The sequence below is a fragment of the Parasteatoda tepidariorum genome, chromosome 11 (assembly GCF_982258835.1).
Source record: "Parasteatoda tepidariorum strain Cologne lab strain chromosome 11, Ptep-v5.0, whole genome shotgun sequence".
Lineage (NCBI taxonomy): Eukaryota > Metazoa > Arthropoda > Arachnida > Araneae > Theridiidae > Parasteatoda > Parasteatoda tepidariorum.
Window position 1 is genome coordinate 24,600,159 of NC_141765.1, and position 24,053 is coordinate 24,624,211.

Genomic DNA, 24,053 nt, shown 5'->3' on the forward strand with positions numbered 1-24,053 from the left:
ATGGAAAACAAAACTCTTCACCTTGAATTTATCCATAGGAAGGTTAAAACAAAGGTTATTATAAAAACTAGGTTGCTTTAACCATGACTCTTAGTGATTTATTTAAGAGGACATTGGAAAGACATGTCAACATATGGTTGTTTTTTCAAGGACTAGTTAAACGACATTACAGTATATAGTGAAAAATAATATGAAACTAATAGTTAATCATTTAATACATGAAGTATTTTTTTTTATTAAGTTAACAACTAGGGGATAAAATAATACGGAAACTGTAGTTAATTTCAGTTTACGGACACCTGGTCCTTAGTAAATATGCATTGAATTTTTTGCTTTCAAATATAGGAGGTAGCTGCAATCTGAAAGGGTCCAATAGTGTTGGTAGAAGGGGAATCTAGAAAAAGGCGTCTAGTAGATCTTGTTACATCTAGTATTTATAAATATATATCCCATATTTATTTATATATACATATCTCGTATTTATATATATATAAATATATATCTCATATTTATTTATATATATATATCTCATATTTATATATATATATATATATATATATATATATATATATATATATATATCATATTGATTATATTTATATATATTGTTGCATCTCATAAACAGGCGACAGGCGTGTTTATATGGCATATGTGATGGAAAAAGGTTCTTGATAAGAAGTTAATGTTTCGTAGTTATAACTTTTAAACAAGCTATTTTTTCCTATTTCAGTTATAATATTTTTCATAACTAAGACCTACTAAATCATAATGCTTACATTTTCATTATTTTTTATAATAGATGGTTAGATAGTGGTAGTAATTGTAGTTTAGCTTTCAGTATATTGGAATAAATTTAAGTAGCGAATATTGATAACTATTTCAGTTATACGCAGTACTTTTCAGTTATAGTACTTTTCAGAACTAAGAACTACTAAATCATAATGTTAGAAGCCAAAATGTAGTTAGGTTTTACTACATTTTTATACTTTTTATAATGAATGGTTATACTAGTGGTAGTTATTGTAGCTTAAGTTTTCGAACTACTTTTAAAAGTACTCTTCACTAATGCGGAAAACTTAGATAAAAATCAGCCTTCAGAGAATCGGCATAAATTTAGGTAGTGAATATTGATAACTATTTCAGTTATAGTACTTTTCAGAGCTAAGAACTGCTAAATCATAATGCTAAGTTTTTATTATTTTTACAATAGATATTTAAAATAGCTGTAGTATTTGTAGCTTAAGTTTTCTAGATACTTATAAATATACTCTTCATGTATCTGGAAAACTTATAAAAAGATCAGCTTTCAGTGAATTCGTATTCAAAATAACTGTCTAATAATTTTTAAATCTTTTAGTCTATTAAAATTAGAAACGGAAGAATATTAGAAAAGGCAAACCTAACTACAATAAAAGATTAAACCGAAAAGAAAAGATGGAAATGGACGGGACTCGTATAAGAATGCAAAGAGAAAAATTAACACATGTTTCTCTTTCTTGGGCCCCTGAGGGCAACAGAAAAAGAGGGATGACTTTGCAAAAATAAATGCAGGCGAATTTCAAGAGTGCAAAATTTAAAGAATTGGAGGAAGCCAGATCCCGATCCAAGGACCGGGGGGCAAGGAGAAGTAGGCTGGATGCCTTGTACGTCAAACGGCGTAAAGAGCCCAAATAAGTAAGTGAATATTGATTTATATTTTACAATTATTCAGTACAAGTGTTTTATTCTATTAAGTATATCCAACAATAATTATTATTTGTTTTAATTTGTCAAAGTTAGAGGTAAAAAGCGTAATTTTGCAAACCATTGGAAATCAAGATATTGTAGCCTTGGTAATGCTTTAAGGTTTCGAGGCGAGTATATGTAAACTACTTCAAAACTATATTTTAATATGTTAGAAAGAGCGTTTTCTTCCCTATCATTGTCTTGAACAGACTTCATGCAATTGATATACAATGCGCAAATAAAAAAGAAAATAAAAAACTGGACTATCTTGAATAGCTTTTGATCTAATGATTGGATCTTCACGTAATGGGACTCATTCTAAATTTTGAATTATAAGGTACACAAATTTTTTCATAATTTTGAAGAATGTAATTTTATATGACAAAATTTGAATTAAATCGAATGAATCGTTTATAAAATTACAATCTTAGAAACGGTTTAAAAATTGGTTTTGAAGGGATGGATTACATACATGTTTTTAAAATTATTCTAAAAAAAAGTTAATTGTTTCGAATATTTCTTATAATTTTATAATACACTAATCATAAACAAAAAAAAGCATAAAAATTTAATAGTCATTTTTTTAAAAAATTAATGTTAAATATTTTTAAAGCTATTGTTAATTTTTGATATAACTGATAATATTAAGCTTCAATGTTAGTTATTTTTTATTTATTTTAAATAAAATGTCCATAATTTAATTCGTCGTTGGCAATTTTCCTATTGGTGTCCAAGAATTTAAAAAACAAATTTCTAAAACTGAAATGTGTTATTTTTAAATTTCTTTATTCTTTAAAAAAATTACGAAACTATATCTGAAAACTATTTGAAAATTTCTTGAAAATAAATTGAATTAAAATAACTCAAACATACATAGATCCTAAATTTCATGTAGATACTTTTAAAATCTTTCGAAATAAATTGCAGCAATTAAATTTGGAGAAACATGAAGGAAACACAGATTTTCCTTCGAAATTTCAGCAAGACTTGAAGTTCAATTCGGGGTAAAAGTTAAATTTAAGCAGTATCTCACTATCTGATTTAAATAAATAAATTATTTCACATTTCGAAGGATTGTTAACTGCATTTCTTATTCTTTTAGTGGTGAAAATCATTCTAATTAAAATTGGTTATTCTTTAAATGTTTTGAAACGTATGAATTTCATGATGCACTATATTATGCCAATTAATATAAAAATATCTGTTCTAGAGACTGAACATAAATTTGTAATAAAAAAAAAATTTTTGTGAAATTTTTTTATTTTTTTTTTATTTTTTAAAAGAAATTACCCTACTTTTTTTCAAAATCTACCTTTAATATTTGAAATAGTATTCAAGTTAATCAGTTTTTGGATATTATGGATATTTTTAAATAAGTTTAAGAGTTAATTAGCTAAGAGTTTCAATTCTAATGTCGAATGTGTTAACATAAGTGTATCGTGACACTCAACTTTTTCAAAACATACAAAAAAAAAATAATCAATTTCAATTAGAACATTAAACTGCATTTTTTTTAAAATGAAGTACAATGTACAATTAAAACCCTTTATTTTTATCAAAATCCTTAGAGCTTGTTATATTTATTTAAAAGAGGTCCCTAGAACTTTTTATTAGGAAATCTCTTAGAACTGTCAATATACAGGTGTGTAAAATAGTTTACTTCTTCATTAAGTTTCTTTCAGATGACTATTTCATGGTTATATGTTAAAAGTGAAAACCTTACAAATAGACTTTGTCTTTAGTTGCATAAAGTTGTAAGAACTATTCCACTTGCTGTTCTCATTCCAAAAATATAGTTAGTGTATTTATTATGTCTCCACCCAAGTCAAAATTCATGACGGTACCACCAACAAAAATATGCTAGTTTCTAAGCAAGCAACTGATGGTAGAATTCTCATGCTAGGAATAGCTACAAAGAAGCATCTGTTGCTTGTGAATTTTTGCTGGAAAAACAGAGAAAGCTAGCAAGTGATGGTCGTGATTGCTGCTACGCCAGCAAGATATTCCAGCAACACAAGCTGGTATCTGCATGCTGGATAAGCAATAAAGTGTGCCATTACAAAATTCGATTTCTGCATACCCTATTTCGACGACATCTTAATATCATCCTCTTCGGAAAGCGAACACATTGAGCATCTAAACCAAGTTTTTTCTCGCTTAAGAGATTGTGGCCTTAAGCTGAACCCAGACAAATGTAATTTAGGAAAACCCTCGGTCAAATTCCTAGGCTGTCTCATAACTGCCGAAGGTGTTAAACCGCTTCCGGATAAAGTAGAGGTCATTAAAAATTTTCCAAAACCTGTAACTATATCAGAACTTCGACGTTTTCTCGCCATGCTAAATTTCTATAGACGGTTCTTACCTCACGCAGCCAGGATTCAAATTCCTTTAAATAGTTTACTTACAAACTGCAAAAAGAACGATAAGCGCCCTGTTCAATGGAATAATGAGGCCGAACATTCTTTTACTCAATGCAAATCTGCATTAGCCGCTGCTACAACCCTTTCTTACCCCACACCGGATTCGAAATTATGTTTAATGGTGGATGCCTCTAACAGCGCAGTTGGAGCCGCATTGAATTGCATAACACAAAATGGTCCTAAACCAATAGCATTTTTCTCTCGTAAACTAAGTGCTACTGAAATTAAGTATAGCACTTATGACAGAGAGCTTCTAGCCATTTATCTCTCCATTAAGCATTTTAAGCACATACTTGAAGGGCAATGTTTCACGATATACACAGATCATCGCCCTTTAATTTTTGCTTTCACTAAAAGTTCAAATAATTGCTCACCTCGCCAGCTCAGACATCTCGATTTTATTGCACAATTCTCAACTGATATCCAGTATATAGCCGGTGCTGATAACATAGTCGCAGACACATTGTCTAGAATAAGCGAGATCGAAAATTCCACCATAGATTTAACGGAAATCGCCGATGCACAAACCAACGATCCAGAACTCCAAAATCTTCTTAACACAAGTCAATCATCGTTGAACCTTCAACCAATGACTTTAACGACAAACAAGAAAATATATTGCTGCGTTGCCAGTGGAAAAATACGCCCATTCGTTCCGCAGAACTTTCGAAGAAGAATATTTAAACTATTACACAACCTCTCACATCCTAGTATACGTTCTACCAGAAAACTTGTCCAATCTAGATTTGTTTGGCCCAACATGTTGAAAGACATTTCGGAATGGGCCAGAAGTTGTCTGCCTTGCCAACAATCCAAAATCACTAAACATACGCACAGCCCGATCCAGAGTTTCCAGCTGCCTCGCCAAAGATTTGAGCATGTTCATCTGGACCTTGTCGGCCCACTCCCACCTTCAGAGGGTTACCAATACTTACTGACTTGCATCGATAGGTATACCAGATGGCCCGAGGCCATTCCTATCGTCGACATGACGGCTGAAACTGTCGCACATGCATTTCTTTACCATTGGATTGCAAGATTTGGAGTGCCATCCATTATCACAACAGATCAAGGCCGGCAGTTCCAAAGTAATATGTTCTCTACCCTTAACAAAATTCTTGGTGTTCACCAGATACGAACTTCACCGTATCACCCTTCAAGCAACGGCATAGTGGAACGATTCCACAGAACATTAAAACAAGGACTTCGTTGCCACAAAGCTAAATGGACTCAGTCACTACCTCTCATTTTGCTTGGACTCAGGTCTACATTTAAGGAAGACCTCAAATCCACCTGTGCAGAACTTGTTTACGGCACCCCATTAAGACTACCATCAGAATTTCTGGAGGCTCCAGCTATCAATACGGACCCCTATGACTTTTTGCAACAATTAAGAAAATCCATGCAGTTGTTGAAAGCCACACCAACATCTGCACATGGCAGCAAAGGCATATTTATTCACCCATCGCTAAGCAAATCCACACATGTATTTGTGAGACATGATGGCGTTAAAAAATCTCTTCAAATGCCTTATGACGGTCCCTACCTCGTTTTAAAGCGAACCGATAAGACCTATACATTGAACATAAATGGAAAACCGTCCGTCATCAACATTGACAGACTAAAGCCAGCGTTTTTAATAGATGACGAGCTTGATCACAAACAAACAATTACTCCCACACAGCAATTGGATCTACCACCTGTTCAACTGCCAGATACAGGAGCTGCAGACATCACAACTCGCTCCGGCCGCAAAGTACGGTTCAACCCCAGATACTTATAGCCTCTCAGTGCTTAGGCACTTGGGGGGGAGTACTGTGGTGGACTGTAACTTCAATAAATGCCAACAGATGGCATAACTTGTTCTAAGAAAACATTTTATTTTACTCATTCTATTTTTCTTACACATTCTGTTGATTCATATATTCGAGCTAGAATTGCTAATTTCGAGTTGTCAGTTTCATTTTTTTGTTATTGTTTTTCTATATTATTGTTATTAAAAAATGGTTTAAATTAAGTTTTTTTATTGTTTCAATATAAAGCACGCAACCTGAAATAACTTTAATTATGTTTTAAATAATTCCAATTTGGTGTTCGATCTAGAACACCTAAACTCTAGTTACTGTTTAAACTTAATCAAGACTCATCGTTGAAGAGAACCCGTCTCCAGTCCCAGCCATCCTCTGTGTCCATGACAACTGTTTTTGGTCCCATGCTAAATACTCCTTTTTGTGGTTCACAGTTAAAGGGAAACAGAAAACAGGGAGTTTGGTTAACAGGTCACCTGCAATAAGTCTCTGGGTGACTGTATTCGTGAATTGGATGTTCCTGTTGCATTGCACAGGTTGCGAGATAGTTGTGTCGCTGTCGACACAACTATTGATAACAACTGTATCGATAGTTGTGTCACTGCCTTACGACGTCACAGGTAGCCGTGTGGCAGAGGCTGAACTGTTCCTTCCTTTAATTGTTTTCAACAGCATAGATGAATTGTTAGGTAATTGAATGAATTATTTGCATCTGACTCACGTGACATATGGCACGACACGAAGTGATTTCACTGACCAATTAAAGGTAGGTACTTTATTTACGTCACCCTTGAGCTGCAAGATGGGCTATTGGCGACGGTCTGTGAGACATCTCTGAGGATCTCTCTCCCCCGCTTTGGTAGCCGGACGACATGCGTGCGAAGTCGAGTACTTTATGGTAGATAACGAATAAGAGTTTACCGCACACCCTCAATCTCTAGGCCAGCTCATCAAAATGGCCACAAACAGCTTGCTGACCTCAACCAGAAATATTTGACTTTCGGTGTTCTACAGGGAACCGTGTCTTTAAGATCAGTCCACTGCGGGACTTGACCAATTTATGGTTTCAGTGAAAATATTTGCAAAATTTGGCCATCGCGGTTATATGTCAAGTAAGCTGAATTTTTCTTTTCAACTCAACTCGTCATGTGGCATGAAAAGTAAACTCCGATTTGTTGTGTGTTGCTTTGGTATTGGTTTGTGTTTTCTCAGAGAGCTATGGCTGATATAGATGAAGCAGTTACTGATGATGAAAAGGTTATAATAAATTTTTTCGTTGATTATTGTCATTTCGATCTAAAATTTCAGAATGTCATGTGAATTTTGAATTAAATTTCGTCTTTACATCACATTTCCCCCTCAAATTTCTTCAAAATAAAACCTATTTTTCCCTGCTCGTGTGCTGTCATTTTCAACTTTTTAGTTTCCCTTTTTTACATTAGCTATTGGCGTGATAAGTTTTAATATTTTACATAAAAAATCCCTTAAGTATTGTGTGACAAAAGTATTTACTTCATGTCTGATAAATTTCATCTACCGGAACTTTATAAATTTTTTCTTATAGGTAGCACATGTTTAAATTAAAGTGTTTTGATATTCAAGATTGTTGATATTAAAAGTTACTGACAAAAATATTTACCTACTGTTGTATTGATGCTCTTGAAATAAAACTTGCTTTTTTCTGTTTTACCGTCTTGTATTTAGTATTGTATTATGTAAATTCTTCTGTTGTGTATTAAATTTTGAAGTGATAAGTGCAAATGTTTAGTTTGTCAACTTGTCCTTTTAATCAATTTCTCAAATCGTAATTTATATGAAGTTTATTGATTGACAGGTCTTGTGTGTCCGATTGTTTTTGCAATTGGATATACTTTTAAAAGTAATGCCTACTCTTCTACTTTGATTTCTACTCAGAAATACGAAATATGTTTAATTTTAATTTATTTAAAATAGCACATGAAACAGCATAGTTATAAGGTGTTAAAACTTAAGAAAATAAAATTAAGAAGAATGAATTATTGCAAGATGGATGCTATTAAGTATTTTTAAAAAGCTCTTGGAATTAAGCAAATAATTGTACTGTCAACCGGCAAGTGTCCATGTTTCTCTTTAGTTTGAAAAACATATCCATGAAACTCTATTAAGTCCATGGGGATATTTGCATATTGATACATGCATCATTCTGCAAATGCTAAGTATCATGTGCTTGGAACTTGAATGAGAATTTTTAAATGGATTGTCCTGAGCTGGTTACGAGTTTTCCTTTTTCATTTTTCCTTATTTTGAGATTTTGAGTTTTTCTTTTTGTCATTGTCAGGACTTAGTCTAATGGCATTATTGTACAATGTGGTTAGCATTGCATACAGAAAAAGGACACTTTTAATTCCCAGACAAGTAGGTACCCATTGATCTGTAGTTAGGAGAGCTTCAAGCCGTCCTGGGAACCGAACCCCACCCAGCTCTTCACCATAACAATGCAGTATCTTAATTGCTGGGTCACTGTTTCTTTATTAGATAGCATACTTATAGAATTACGAAAATTTTGAGATGTCAGTTGGGGTAATTATGGCTCCTTTTGGTTATTTGATATGTTGAACCTTTTTATCCATTAGAAAAATGTTTAATGGTTTAGGGTAATTATTTGACTCTTTAAAAATGTAGGAAATAATTAACCAGCGCTCCAAGTCTCTTACCTGGGCTTTTTAAGGGATGGTCATAATTTCCCTATTAAAAATCTGAAAATAGGAGATAGATAAATATTTGGGGGATTCAGACATGAGGAATATTTACCATCAACTGATGCACATATTAAAATGTTGATCCACTGTCAGATCTTCTAGAAACCCGGACCAATGTTTTTGACTTCTCATTTATTCATATGTATGGGATGTGATTCAATCCTCATTCATCTGTTTTGAATACATTGCAAGCTTTATCCTCTGACAATATCTCATTTCCCCCCTTTACGCACCACTTTTAGTTTTTGTAAATAATATCGAAAATTGTGTTAGATTGACTGAAGATGCTCAGAAGAGAAAAAGTGAATTTTCTCTAATGCAATGATATATCAGGATGCAAAAGTTCCTGTTGTCACAATGATACTTTACTGAACCTGACTTCAGCCAACAAACATTCTGAAAGTTTCAGTTCTTCTTTAATTCAATTTATATATTTGGCATCCAGCTCTTTGATTATCTGAACTAACTTTTTAACTAACCTGCAACTGGAAGCTGATTTTGGTATGCATTATCTTCTTTCAGCTTCTCGCTCGTTGATTCTGTTTCTTATATTTTATCACAACAGTTTCCTTCAATATCTTAGAAAGATCAAAAAGGAGATGGCTTTTTTGTGTGGATATCTTAGACATTTTTCTGAACTGATTGGTCCACAATCATTACATTAATAAAAATCAATTTGTCCTTATCACAAAAATTTTTATTTGAAGGTTTAAATTATTTAAAATCAACATGCATCGTAACAATTTCTTAACCATTTGTTTAATCTTTAATAATTACTTAAATATTGATTCAATATTTCATTTAGCTACTATTTAAGGGTTCTTGAAACAAAATATGTACATTAAACTTGAAACATGTGTTTTTAAATTTTGACTTTGAGTTTTTTAAAATTGTCACTGGTCTGCCCTCTGGCCTTAGTTACCTCATTTGACTCTAAAAGCTTTTGATGCAAAAATATATAAAAATAAGTGCTAAATTGGCCTAATATATTTTTTGTTTTATTCTCTTATATATGACACATTTTACTATTTCTTAGTCTAAGATAAGTAATATACGAAGAACAAATTTAATATTGTAGAACATATATGTAACAGAATACTATAAAAATCAATTCTCCATAAACCACATTAACTTTGTAGCTGTAAACAGTGAAAATTACAGGAAAGAAATTTCTGCAATTAAGCAAGAACCATTAACTAACTGCGCTAGCTACTAGAAAAAATTACATAATTTTTTCTAGTAGCTACAAGTGATTATAATCAATATAGCATACAAAAATGTGAATTTTTTTGTTTACTATTATGTTCTTGATAATTTCAGTTTTCTTTTTCCTGCCTGTTAATAAGAAATACTTAAATACAAGTACATGTTTTTAAGTAATCTGCATTAAAAAATTATTTTAGAATATTTAAGCATTGATCTGCTCCAGTCATATATTGATAATATACAGTCAGACCTTGATATAAGGTCACCCCACGTATAAGGTCACTTTTCCTAAGTCCCGGCTCACTGAATAGAAATTCTTTGTTACAGATTATCGGATATATGGTCAAGTTTTAAAAATGGTTATCGCTTATAAAGGTCATTTTTATCCAAGGCTAGGGGAGCTCTTTTCTTACAAAAGCCTGTTTAACTTCTTTACAAGGCAATTACCCTCTCGAGTTCTATGAAAATGTTGCAACCAACGAACCAGCTACAATTTCTGAAATTGTTTCACAGTGATCCTGAGACTGTAGCTGTAACCAAAGCGGAAGCCTTCGATGCAATAAATGTCATACAAATTTTTTTTACGAACCTTGAGGGAGCTGAGGAACATTTTGAAAAGTTAAAAAATCTAGAAAGCATAGTTCGAAAAACGAAACCAAAAACAAGACAGACCGGCATAAATGATTTATTTTAAATAACGTAAGATGTAATGTATGTAGACGCCCGGTGGCTGAGCGGTAGCGCTTCGCGCTGTCGTGCCACAGGTCCTTGGTTCGATCCTTGGGCCGGGCAAGGCCGACTCAGCCTTTCATCCCTTCAGTGGGTCGATAAAATGAGTACCAAGCATGCTTGGGAACTAACACTGGGGGTTCCGCGTTCGGCTGACCACCCGACCGGAACATATGCTCCTGCACCCCAGAGCCCAAGGTCAAGAAAACTGAGATGGGCACAGTCGGCCTTGGCCCTCTTAATGGGCTGTCGCGCCACTGAGTTAGTAATGTATGTATGTACACTTTGAGGAAATTTGAAAACAGCTTTATTTTAAATTAAAATTTTCTTAAAAATCTAACTTTCTTTAATCTTTACTAATTCTGCTAAAATTTATTGACTTATATATTTAATTTATGGCCGATCATTTTCGTTTGTATTACCATTTTTAAAAAATCATAATGTGTACTACTTACGTGCTTAGTTCCGAACTGCTAATGAATCGGTTAAAAGGTCGTCCCGCTTATAAGGTCACTTTTGCGATGTCCCTTAGGGTGAACTTATATCGAGATCGGACTGTATATCTTGAATAATAGGTAAGCTTGATAACGTGTGAAGTGATGTATATTATGCAAAATTCTATGTAATGTAAGGCTTCACCTTTCGAGGTTTGCATTATGAGTAATTTTTTTTCAATCAAATTGTAAAATAAAATACTATAGTACTGATATTAGAAGGTATATTGTAGTACTAAGGTAGTTAAGTACTAAAATGTTATTTTCTTAAAGATAAAATGCTGTTTTTTAAGAAAAATTTTTTAGGCCTGACAAAATCTAAGTCTGTGCTTGCTGTGCTTTGGGTCGGTCCAACTTATTGTTCCTTGGGATGGTCCCAGGTATGTGCTACTGGTCCAGTTAGCAGAAAGATATTTCCCTGTAGACTTTGTCACATATAATATGTAAAAATGTTATGTTCTTAGTTAAGCTATAAATGTTTGTTCCAATAAAATATTCTTAGGTATTTTGTTTATGATTATTGATTTACTATAACTTACGTAGGATACATGAAAATGAAGTTTTAATTGCATGAATATTAATGTAATCATACTTCTTCTAGATAAGAATTGCATCTGATTTTATTTTACATTCCCCTCCTGGTGAATTCAATGAAGTTTTTAATGGTAAGTTATTCTCATTATCCGTCTGAATAATTTAATTTTTGCTTTCATCTGTGAAATATACTGGGTTAATAAACTAAGCATGCTCAGGGGCCCCCATCAGGGGGGAAGGTGGGTGCACGATGCGCCCACTTAAAGCTTGGGGGGGGGATTTTTACACTAAATAAAAGGAATAGTTTGGGGGGGGGGGTTAATGTTATGGTTTTGTAATTTTCTTTCTTTTCTCTTTTTTGTTGACATTTTTAATATCCAGATTATGGCACTTAAAAAACAGGTCTAACTCCAGACAAAAAGAAAAAAAAAATCCAATGAGATAAAGGTTTTGTGTAATATTCAATGGATAACAACAGAACCATTGTTGTTAGGGTTCCTTTATTGATACAAAGCAGAAAAAAAGACATTTTTGAGTAAACTGGCAATTTAATGTTGACAATTTGAGTTCTCTTTTAATGGCTGAATTTTCAACAAAGCAGAGGATGGTTGCATTTAGAAAGTTTTGCTGATAATTTTTTTTATTACTTCAAAAATAGGGTCATAAAATGTTTGCTTAAATATTTAAAAGTATCTCTTTTAAAAATTAGTATTCTTTGTTTTCTTGATATTTGTTTTCAGTTAAATGTTATATATAATTAATGAGTATTTGTTTGATGTTTTAGATGTCAGAGTTCTCATTAATGATGATTTTTTGTTAAAAGAAGGTGCATCTGGGTAAGAAAAAACATTTTTATGCATACACATTTGTTTTTAAAGTTCTTTGGTTTGAATGTCTTTTATATTTTAATTATGGTATAAAGCTGTTTAAAAGAAGGCTTATGTACTTTTATTAAAGATCTGTTGCAATTTTAATTATTAGCGATTGCATGTGTCACTATATAAAATTTTTTTTTTTCAGTGCCTTTGCCCAATATAACAAGGACCAATTGACGCCTGTAAAGATTGATGGTTCAAATTTTCTAGTAAGCTCTAAAACTTTCTATAGTTGCTTTTTATCTTTTGTAATGGTCTTTTATGAAAGTTTATGTGCATAACTTGTAAGCTGTTTCAGTATTTATGGCAGAAGAGGTTATATAAATATTATAATTTTGCAATTCTTATTTGAAAATTTCTGTAAGAAAACAATCTTAGTTTTCAAAAGGGAACAGATTTGTTTCTGCTTAGGCTCTTTTATCCCCATTTTTATTATGACAATAGTCATTTGCTAACATTGCAACACATACCTTTCATTAATAGAAATTTAACTGATCTGTAAAAAATGTTATACCTTAAGTAACAGTTGGGCTGAAAAGTTCGTAGGGTGACACATAGATGAGGCTACTGCTATTAAATACATATGATTTTTAGTTAGTTCTAACCTTCGAAAGATACATGCATAAATTTAACAGCTGTCGGACTATTAGTTTGTAAGATATAGTATTTTTAGTGAAGCAACTTTTGTTAGTTTAAAAACAATGGATAAAAAGGAATTTCGTGTGTTTATAGAGCATTGCTTTTTAGCGAAAAAAATTCTCTTGAAGTCAAGGCTTGGCTCGAGAAACATTATTCGGACTCTGTACTAGGAAAATCAACCATTGAGAAGTGGTTTGCTAAGTTTAAACGAGGCGAAGTGAGCACCGACGACGATGCATGCAGTGGACGCCCCAAAGAGGCTGTTACCGACGAAAACATCAAAAAAGTCCACAAAATAATTTTAGATTACAGTAAAGTGAAGTTGATCAAAATATCTGAGACTCTAAAGATATCAAGGGAACGAGTTGGACATATCGTGAATGAATATTTGGGTGTCCGAAAGCTCTAGGCAAAGTGGGTGCCGCACGAGCTCACAATAGACCAAAAACAGCAACGAATTGATGATTCTGGGCTATGTTTGAAGCTGTTTAATCGTAATAAACCCGAATTTATGTGACAATGGGTGAAACATGGCTCCATCATTTTACACCGGAGTCCAATCAACGGTCAGCCGAGTGAACTGCACGAGAAGAACCAACTCCAAAGCGCGGAAAGACGCAACAGTCAGCTGGCAAAGTTATGGCATCAGTATTTTGGGATGATCATGGTATAATATTCATTGACTATCTTGAAGGGGGAAAAACCTTCAACAGCAACTTTTGCATAGCATTATTGGAGCGTTTGAACAACGAAATCGCAGAGAACAGCCCCATTTGAAGAACGAGAAAGTGCTGTTTCATCAAGACAATGCATCGTGTCACAAGTCAATGAAAATGATGGTAAAATTATATGAATTAGTCTTTGAATTACTTCCGCATCCAACGTATTCTCCAGATCTGGTCCCCAGTGACTTTTTCCTGTTCGCAGACCTCAAGAGAATGCTCGCTGGAAAGAAATTTAGCGCCGATGAGGAAGTAATCACCGAAACTAAGGCGTATTTTGAGGCTAAAGACAAATAGTACTATAAAAATGGTATCGAAAAATTATATGAAAGCTATAATCGTTGTATCGCCCTTGAAGGAAACTATATTGAATAATAAAATGAAATTTTATCAAAAATGTTTTTTTTCTGTGTTAGCCTACGAAATTTTCAGGCCAACTGTTAACTGATTTGTAATTACTCTACCTTAAATTTCATAAATATTGAGCAGTTTCAGGAGTGATTGTATTTCGGGTTTTTCGTATCATTCTTCCGGGTCTAAGAACTAGGAGCAGGGCATGTGATTTTTCTGCAAATATTTCGAATACTGCATTGTATCTCATGGCTATTGGTTTGAGGACTCCACAAATCAAAAACTTATAATCTGACAAAATTTTGAAACTTTTTCTAAATCCTGTTAACGAGACGTTAGCATACATACACAAACTTCTGCCGATTTGATTATTTTGGTTTGGCAGATTTCTGCCATTTTGAGTATTTGGAACTGCTCCGGATCCTGCTAATATCACAATTCTTATTCATGCAATTTTAGTATCAAACGTAGATTTTCGTACCTACCAGATTAAAAAAATGCGTATTAAAATTCTTATTCACCTAATTTAATAATCGTAAATTGCAATTCCTATTAACGTAATTTGTATTTACGCGTTTTTAAAATCCCTTGTTGTGATTTGTGTTAATGTTTTTAAAATTCAATCCTAGTGATTGGTATTCATGTGTATTTAAAATCCATTAGTGTGATTAGTATTCAAATGATTGTAATATCAAACATCAATTTTCGTATTTATACCTGATTTAAAAACTTCACATTGCGTTTTGTATTCACGCAAATTAAAAATTATGTATCATGATTCGTATTTGCACGATTTAAAAATTTAATGTAACAATTAGTGTTTTTTTAAGCCCGATATCTCTCTTCATAATCACACGGGTCTAAGAACTAGGAGCAGGGCATGTGATTTTTCTGCAAATATCGCATCATGTCTCATGGTCATTGGTTTCAGGTCTTTCACAAATAAAAAACTTATAATTAGACAAAGTTTTTAAACTTTTTCTAAGTCCCGTTAATGAGACGTTTACATACATGTCATATGTCTGTCAATTTGATTCTTTTGGCTTAGCGGATTTCTGTCATTTTGAATTTACAAGTTTTTGAAATCCAATGTTGTGATTTGTGTTCATGGGTTTTTAAAATCCAATCCTGGTGATTTGTACTCGCGTGTTTTTAATTTTGTGATTAGTATTAACACAGTTGTAATATCAAACATCGATTTTCATATTTGTACCTGACTTAAAAACTAAGTGTTGTGCGCTTCTTATTCACGCGATCTAAAAATTATGCATTGTGATTCGTATTTACGTGATTTAAAAATGTAATATTGTGATTAGTGTTTCAGTGTTTTTGATGTCCAATATCTCTATTAATATTTGCACGATTTTAAAATTCAATATCGCGATTCATACTCACACAATTTTAAAATCCAATATCACGATTCTTATAAGAAGTAAGTTTCTTCTTGATTTAGTTACTATAAAGTTGTGATATTCTTCATTAGTAGGTAATTTAATTATATATCTTAGTTCAAAAAATTATGTTAAATATGGAACATATATGGTATATAAATTATTATCTTGATATCTATTTTATGCACATTAAATTTTTAGGGTTCTTCACTTTTTTTCACAATTACCCCTGCAATATACATACACAAAATTTAATTAATTTTTATTTTACAAATATTTTATTTTTATTTTACAAATATTTTATTTTTATTTTGCATATATTTTTTTAGTAAGCAAAGATATTTGGGTTTCTATTGATATTTGTAATAAATAGAGATATTTGTATCAAATGTATGTTCATCTTGCACAGTCAAATTTGAATTGACTAAATGTTACATGTATTTCTGTTATATGAAAGTATTTAAGAATAAGGTAACTATTTTAGCATTTACTTTATTTGGGATCTGGAAAAGATTTTATAATTTTCAAAGCAAACAAAATTTTCAACTTGTTGATAAAGTGAAACCTCAGTTAAGCAAACACTCTCGGGATCAAAGGAATAGTCAGTTTAGGAGAGCTGTGCATTTACAAGAAGGGTACACTAATAAAGAAGATTACAATAATTAAGAAGGCTAAAACTATAAATTGTTTACAATAACTGCAATGATTCAGAAGTATTTAAATGTTTTATAATAACTACAGTGAAACCTTTGAACAACTGCCAGTTGCAGGACTCAGCTTTGGTTGGCGGTGTTAAGAGTTGGCCTCTATTTTGAGTTATAAACAAATTGATTGTTCAAAGAAATGAAAAAGTAATTACAAACTGCATCAAACAACAAAAATGTAAAAAAAGCTAATTATGAGCAGGATGACTCAAATGAATAGTTAAACTTACGTACTATAAATTATCATTAATATAATTCATTATAATGATACATTATATTTTTATATGATACTTTATATATTTTTTGCTTTATAAAGAGGGGGAATTATTTTCTTTATATTATTCTTTTAGGCTTTAATCACAGATCATAATGACCTTGGTGGGGGAAGATTTTATGATCCTCGATCTGGTCAATCTTTTAAGTATGATCATTTGCGAAAAGAAGCATTGGACTTTAAGACATATGAACCAGATAGAGTGACAGAAGTTTGGAGAAGGGCCTTAGAGGAAGCTTGCACACTATATACTCAGGATCATTATAGAAATGGAACATGTTGTGTTTTTAGCAATAATCAAGATCAAACCATTACATTAACTGCCTGTATAGAAGATCATCAGTTTGAACCTAAAAATTTTTGGTATGTAAATTGCATTGATTTTTTTGTATTAAATTTAAGTTTGTTTTTCTTAAACTGTTTTGGAATTGTTTGCAATATATAATATAGTATTATAATATCTAGCATGTTACAGTTAAACATATTTCAATTTTGAATATATTAATGAATTCTCAAAACTAATATTTTTTGCCAGGAATGGAAGATGGCGTAGTGTTTGGTCTGTAACTTTTTCACCAGATTCAACAACTGCTGATTTACAAGGCATTGTTAAAGTTCAGGTAATTTAAGTGTATTTTTAAAGATGATGTGGAAAATATGAGGTAATTAGTATTATTGAAAAAAATTAATAAAATGGCAAACTTTAAGTAGCTATTGTTATATGCAATTCTTTAAATACCAATGAAAAGGATCATTTAGCTTGATTTCTTCTACTAGAAGATTTTCCATTAATATTTGAATAATTTGCTTACAGAAATATGTAAAAAGCAACACTAGTTATCCTTTTCCAAACTTGTTCTTAGTTGTTTATTCTGAATTTTTTGTTTTGACTGTATAAGCCTTTATTTTTGGTTTATTCAAAATAGTGGCTTGACATATCCTTAAAAATTCTCTGTAATTGTTTTTTTAGTTTCAGCTTTTCTTCAAAAGGTAAATTTTATTAATTGGATTTTGTTGATTTTGATGCAAGCAGGAGAAAAATATTAGCAGAGATCATTTTTTCAAATTTTGGCTTGAATTCATAATTTTTTTTTGTTGAACATTGTAATTAGGTATCATACTTATCACCATAATCATCTGTGATAATTATTTATTGCAACCAAAAGGGAGCAAAATCTTTATATGACAGCAGCTTAAATAACTTTATGCAATCACATAGAGGAAAATTTCACATAATCTTCATATAGAGGAAAATATATGTAATTTTTTATTATTACGTGCCTCGGTCATCTCTGTAGTGACATTTCTTTTTTAAGATAAGCTTTTATAATCCTAAACTAAAATTATTGAAAGTTTGCCATATAATTATTCTGAAAGTGGTCTAAGTTCCTTTTTATACTTCACTCAGCTAAGTTTAGAACTGTTTAATATTCACTTTCTTTTAGACCTTGTTAATGACGCAAGAAATAAGCAAATTAAATTTTTTAAACAAGAAGAAAAAGTGTAAAAAAAAGGTATTTTAAATTGTTTAAACATCTAAATTGTACTTCAAAAGAATGCCTAGTGGATTATTAGATAAAACATTAGTTAAGAAGTGCATTTCATGGCAGAATACTTTCTAAAGGGAGGGACATTTAGTTTTTATGTAGAAAATAGTTTTATTTATTTTAAGTTAGACATACTATGCTGCATTCATACTGTCTTTTTTTGCAATAAAATACAGTAAAACCTACTGGAAAGACCACCTCTGTATAATGACCACCTATTTATGACCACTTTTGAGTGGCGTAGAATTTCCCCCATAGACTTTGTGTTGAAGAAAAGCTTTAGAAGATCATTAAAACCTGTCCCAGAGACCGGGAAAACATCTGCACCAAATGCGGAAAGGTTAATGAAGGAAATAGAAAAAAAAAAAAATCTAAATAAAAAATTTAACAAAACAAATAAGTAGATTAAAAAAATGCATTCAAAATATTTGTATAAGGATCTTGTTTAGAGTGCTCTTTTTGACTATACAACATGATGTTTCAGTCATAGTGCACTAAAGACAATGCCATCTATGATTTACTATGATAGTTGAAAGTTAAATTGGAAAAAAAACAAGTTATTTTAGAAAAAACAAGCAACTCAAATAAACAAACCTCCTCTCACCTTATTAAGCAAACTAATTTTCATGGTATAAGATTAAATGCAAACTTAAACAAAAAACATAATGGTTTATTTATTTAAAATAGCATTATCATTCATTATTAGTAAATTTGTTTTTACATATAATTATATCAGTTGCGATAGTATTTATAGGTACTGAATTTTATTCATCGATTCGTTTTTTCATGATGCCACATTTCTGCATTAAAAAATTGACTACGACTAAATTTAAAATACAGTAGAAAGCCAATTATCCGGGATGCTCGGGACCATCGCTATCCCGGATGTCTGAATTTCCCGGTTTTCTGGATCGACCAAAAAGTGTCGTTAATCAATGTTTTATCTAACCCGAATAACAAGGTAAAAAGTGTAATACATTTTATAGTAAGAGAAAAAAGAAAAGTACTCTTAAATTTAAAAAAAAAAATAGGAAAATAACATCTAGAAGAATAAAAGAAAATTGCAAGTTTAGACAAGAAAAACAAGTTTAAAAAATACAAAATTCTCATATTTTTTTAAAAATAATTACAATTCCTAAATTAACTAATGTAAACAAAACCAATGCTTAAATTACGCAATATATTCCATACCTAATTATACGAGGGGAAAAACGATAAAATAAAAGGAAAACTTATTAATCTAAATAAAAACAACGAAAATTATTGAACCCAAACGATAGTTAAAAAGGCACTAACATAAATATTAAAACCTGGAACAAGGCAAGATTAATAAGATCAACAGTATTAAAAAAAAAAAGGAGAAAAAAAATCGTAATGATAAAATTTAAGAATAAAAGGAATTAGTTTATTGAGTGCGAAATTTATCGTGGAAGGAAAAAAAAAAATCAAAACACAGTGGAATCAGAAAAACAAAACTGCAACCTACTTCATGAAATAAATTAATAAACAATTCTCGTTTTATTTTTTTAATTTTTTTATAAAAACACGATTTTTAACGAAAGCAGATGTGATCCCACATCAAGAAAAACTTGCAAATGATACCGCACTTCCCAAAAGAATCAGAATTTATTCAAAAGAAAAATATTTTATTTTTATTAATCGATGTCAAATAGATAAGTATATTTCTCTCTTTCATCTTCTGTTCACTGATATGCCTGTGCAATGCATTTTCCCCACCCCCTCGTAAATCAAAGAGAAGACGAAATCAGCATGCCACTCCTTTGAGTTTGATTGACTGATTGACAGCCTAAATTAGAAAATAAAACATTCATCCCTTCCCTGCCTCCTCTCTATCTGAAGATCTTCAAGGTCAGTCATGGAAAAAACGACGTTTTTCTGGGTAAACGGGGAAAAAAAATTCTCCCCTTCCTCACATTTTCCTCTACTCAACTTCAAGGATGAGTTCAATTTTTGCTTTTTTTCATAATCGTTCTAGTTTAAAATGGCGGGAAAACCAAGCAAAATTTCCCCCGGTTGTCTGGTTTCCCGGTTATCTGGATACCGGATAAATGGTTCTCTACTGTAGTTTGCGAAAAATCATGTACTTTCGATAAAAATTTTAAAATCAATGGGGGTAACCTCTAAGAACGACCGACCTCCATCAACGACTATTTTACTGTAGAAAAGAGAGTGGTTACTCCTGAGAGGTTTCACTGTATTATATAAGAGTTATATGAGGAAAAAAATATTTACTTGACTTAGTTTTAATATATAAAAGAGAGCGTGTATCTAACAAACAGTTAATATTAATACTTGTATCAGAAATAATTTCAAGCTAATATCCAGCAACACTTACATACCATGGGGCATATCTGGAAACAGTGACGGGTCTAAATTAAATTTTTTTTTTATTCTTTGAAATAAAAAAGTAGTTGCAAAGGACATTTGTTTTAATTTAAATTTTGGAAAAGGTCAAAAAATATACTTCAATTTCAAGGAATGAATATAAATAAAAATGCAATTTTCGGTGTTCTTTAAGTGTCTCTACCACAAACCATATTTATTGGGTACATGATTTAGACAGGCTCTTAACAGAGTTGTTCAATTTAAAACAATGTGGTTTGAACCAGTTTAAAAAAAAAAAAAACGCTGTTTTTTTAATAGAAGAAATCCTTTTAATAATTTAAATTTTCTGTTATTTTATGCTCTAAATATTCCTAGTTTGAATATATCCAAACAGAAGAAAAATAAATTTTTCCATAAAATTCTTTTCAACTTTGAGTTCAATAAATAACATGAGTTTTTGTTACTCTAAACAGACATTAATATGTAGTTTTATGATGTTTAAGTATTGTTGCATTTATGCAACAATACTTAAAAATAATAGCAGTATAAAATAATGGCAGTAGATTAGTAATTTACTGCATTATAAAATAATGGCAGTAAATTTAAAGTTATGTTATAAAAAGTGCTTAAAATAAAGCAGACCATTACCAAGTTCATGTTCTGATTATTTTTAACATTGGGGAAGTAATGTTAAATTCAAAGTTAATAGCAAAAGTTTTTTTATTTTATGTATAAATTTTTTTATAAGCAAAATTTGTTAAATAATATATTATACTTTCAGCATTCAAAAGCATAAATGGGAATGAGGTGCAATTTGAATTTATATTTTATTTTTTAGTTTAATTTTGTTAATTTTTTATGTTACCCATCTATACAAATTTTCACTGCATTTGTGCATTATGTTTTGAATTTGGATTTTAATATTTTCGAAATACAATGTTTATGTTAAAAAAGAAATAATCAAAATTCATTTAAAATATTCTCAATGTATATTATTTTATGTAATGCTACATTGTAAGCATATTGACATGCTTTTGGCTTCATTTTGTTGAAAAAAAAAAGTTTATTCTTTATTTACGATTAAATCATTGCTACAAAAAGAAACCTTTGCTTTTTACGTACACAAGTGTATGCAGCCAATTTGATGTTTTTAGTCCTTTCCATCATTCAGTTATTTTCAAATATTTTTCACTAAAAGAATATATTACCTTAAATTTTTCATGATCTCCTTAAAATTTGTATAATTTATATTATATTGGTTGAAAATTATAGGCAATATTCATTTCATGAAGTAAATTGATACTAATGTTATATGTGAATATTGCTTAAGTATAACATTAAATAATGACACATTCATATTAAGAAACACTTTCGTAGATGCTGATAAGCAAATGGAAACTCACTCTTTCAGCTATTTTATTAAGCAATTCTTTGTAACAATTAGGTATTACTGCAAATTTCTGAATATAAGCCAATCAGTGTTTAAGCTGAAGAGCACTCTTGTTGTTTGGAAATTCGCCCAAAACTCAAAATTTGTGTATAAGTGGACATAAAAAAAGGCATGCTATCCTTGTAAATAAAAATGTACCCATTCTCTACTTCACAAGCATTTCAGATGAGCATTGCAGATTGGCATCATATCATCAGCCCGACTTTCTTTCCCCTTCTCTTCTTCACCAGGCTTTTCAATTACTATTAGGGATTGAAGTCTGCAGCACTTCAACTTTGCAGAAAGCCAAATTAAAGCATTAGTAATTTCCGGTAAGTAGGCCGCGGCCTATACGTGTTTAAAAGTTGGCCTGTCACGATGTGCTGCCTCTACGCCGATGCGGCCTATTCGTAGAATTTTTTTTTATCCCAAGCCACATGTGAGAATTTTTTAATCACGGTGGTTTTATTCAAAAACAGATGTTTACCGAAAATTTTCCGAAATAACGAACCTAACTCGTAATGTTTACTCTGAAAACGTCTTTTTTTCTTATTTTTTTAAATGAAATTATAGTTTAACACTAGGTTTATGGATGTTTCTTATATATCTATCTCTATGAACACACGTCAATTTTACGCAATAAAAATCTATAACTACCAGATTTTTAAAATTTTTTTTTTTTACGGATACGATGCATTTATTAAACGCTTTTGAAGAAAATAATCTTCAAAATACATTTACCTCGATCAACAGGTAAAAGTCATTACAAGAAATAAAATAAAAATGCAAAAGGGTTTTGTAATTTTCCTTATAAAATTTGAAATGTGTCAAAATGACACATCCCGTAAATCTAGTGTTAAGGAAGTTTTCGATTGACAAAAAACAGCAGGATGCCATCTACAAATGGCACAAAGAAACATTTTATCTCCTCCTTCCGAGTTCACCATTAGAAGAGGAGAGGGAAGTGATTCATTCTTATTTTTACTCACATCTTGAGCTGTCAATGTCATAAATATTTTGGACATCCTAGAATCCTTCTGCAAGTTCCGCCCTTCCTACGACTGCCGTGATCATTAACTTTCTCTTTAACAAATATTTTCTTTTTAACCATTTAATTTCTTTTTCTGAAGGTCACTGAAGGGTCTACATTTCAAATGCACTCTTACATTTTACCGTTAGTGAATGAAATAGTTATTCTTCCTAGTGGAGTGGGAAAGGGAGTCCGTGGGAAGGGGGCCTGCATGTATTTCAACATATTGCACTGCTTTCATCACATTCTTTAGTTCGTCTCCCCTACTAGTTCTACAGAATTCCATTCATACATTTCCTTCTCTTTCTTTGAGAGGAAGGGTTGGGAAGTTGTAGCTTTCTATCTTACAGCTACGCCTTCTTTTCTTCCCCTTCCCCTTGTTTTCAAAGCATGAGAAAATTGTGTGCGTAAAATTGACATTTAGGAATTTGCATTTCTTGTTGAAGTTAGCTATCGTTTGTTCTATTCAAAAGTTAATTACATATTTTATTATAGTTTTAGTATAGTACTTGTCTTACATTTTAGTACTAAATGTCTTCAAAACACCGTAAAAGCTGCACTTCAGCTTTTAAATTAAAAGTTGTTGCTAGAGCGGAACAAATCGGTAACAGAGCTGCTGTGCGAGATTTTGAAGTGGATGAAAAATGTGTTCGCAGATGGCTAGCGAATAAAGATATAATTGCGAAGTTACCCCAGCAAAATTGTGCAAGAAGATCTGGAGTGGTAAAATTTCCTCAATTGGAAAATGATTTAGCGAAATGGATTGAAGAGCAGCGAGAGAAGGGATTTCCTGTGTCTACAATCAAAATTCGTTTGCAAGCAAAATTAATTGCGAATCAGCTGGATATTCAGGGTTTTAAAGGTTGCCCAAGCTGGTGCTATCGTTTCATGAAGAGAAAAAAGATATCAGTCAGAACAAGGACCACTGCTGGACAAAAACTTCCAGAAAATTGGGAGGAGAAAAAAAATGACTTCTTGAAATTTGTGAAGCACCTCATTGATGTGGAAAAATTTTCTCCCTCTCAAATTATAAACTTGGATGAAACACCATTGACATTTGATTGCCCTGCTAGTAGAACTGTTGATAAAAC

At 31.5% G+C, this 24,053-nt stretch overlaps 1 protein-coding gene across 2 annotated transcripts in view; it reads left to right on the forward strand.

The window, feature by feature from the left end:
* Nucleotides 1–6,786: 6,786 nt before the first annotated feature.
* LOC107452621 (F-actin-capping protein subunit alpha) overlaps nucleotides 6,787–24,053 on the forward strand; it is a 35,822-nt gene continuing 18,555 nt past the window's right edge. Inside the window, exons 1-6 of one of the 2 annotated variants that reach the window (XM_087155215.1) lie at nucleotides 6,787–7,210; nucleotides 11,722–11,785; nucleotides 12,439–12,490; nucleotides 12,675–12,738; nucleotides 16,687–16,973; nucleotides 17,146–17,230. In XM_087155215.1, the coding sequence (XP_087011341.1) occupies nucleotides 7,172–7,210; nucleotides 11,722–11,785; nucleotides 12,439–12,490; nucleotides 12,675–12,738; nucleotides 16,687–16,973; nucleotides 17,146–17,230 (591 nt within the window). In that variant the 5' untranslated portion in view covers nucleotides 6,787–7,171. The remainder of the gene's footprint in view (nucleotides 7,211–11,721; nucleotides 11,786–12,438; nucleotides 12,491–12,674; nucleotides 12,739–16,686; nucleotides 16,974–17,145; nucleotides 17,231–24,053) is intronic. The other variant, XM_087155216.1, reaches the window with a different exon arrangement.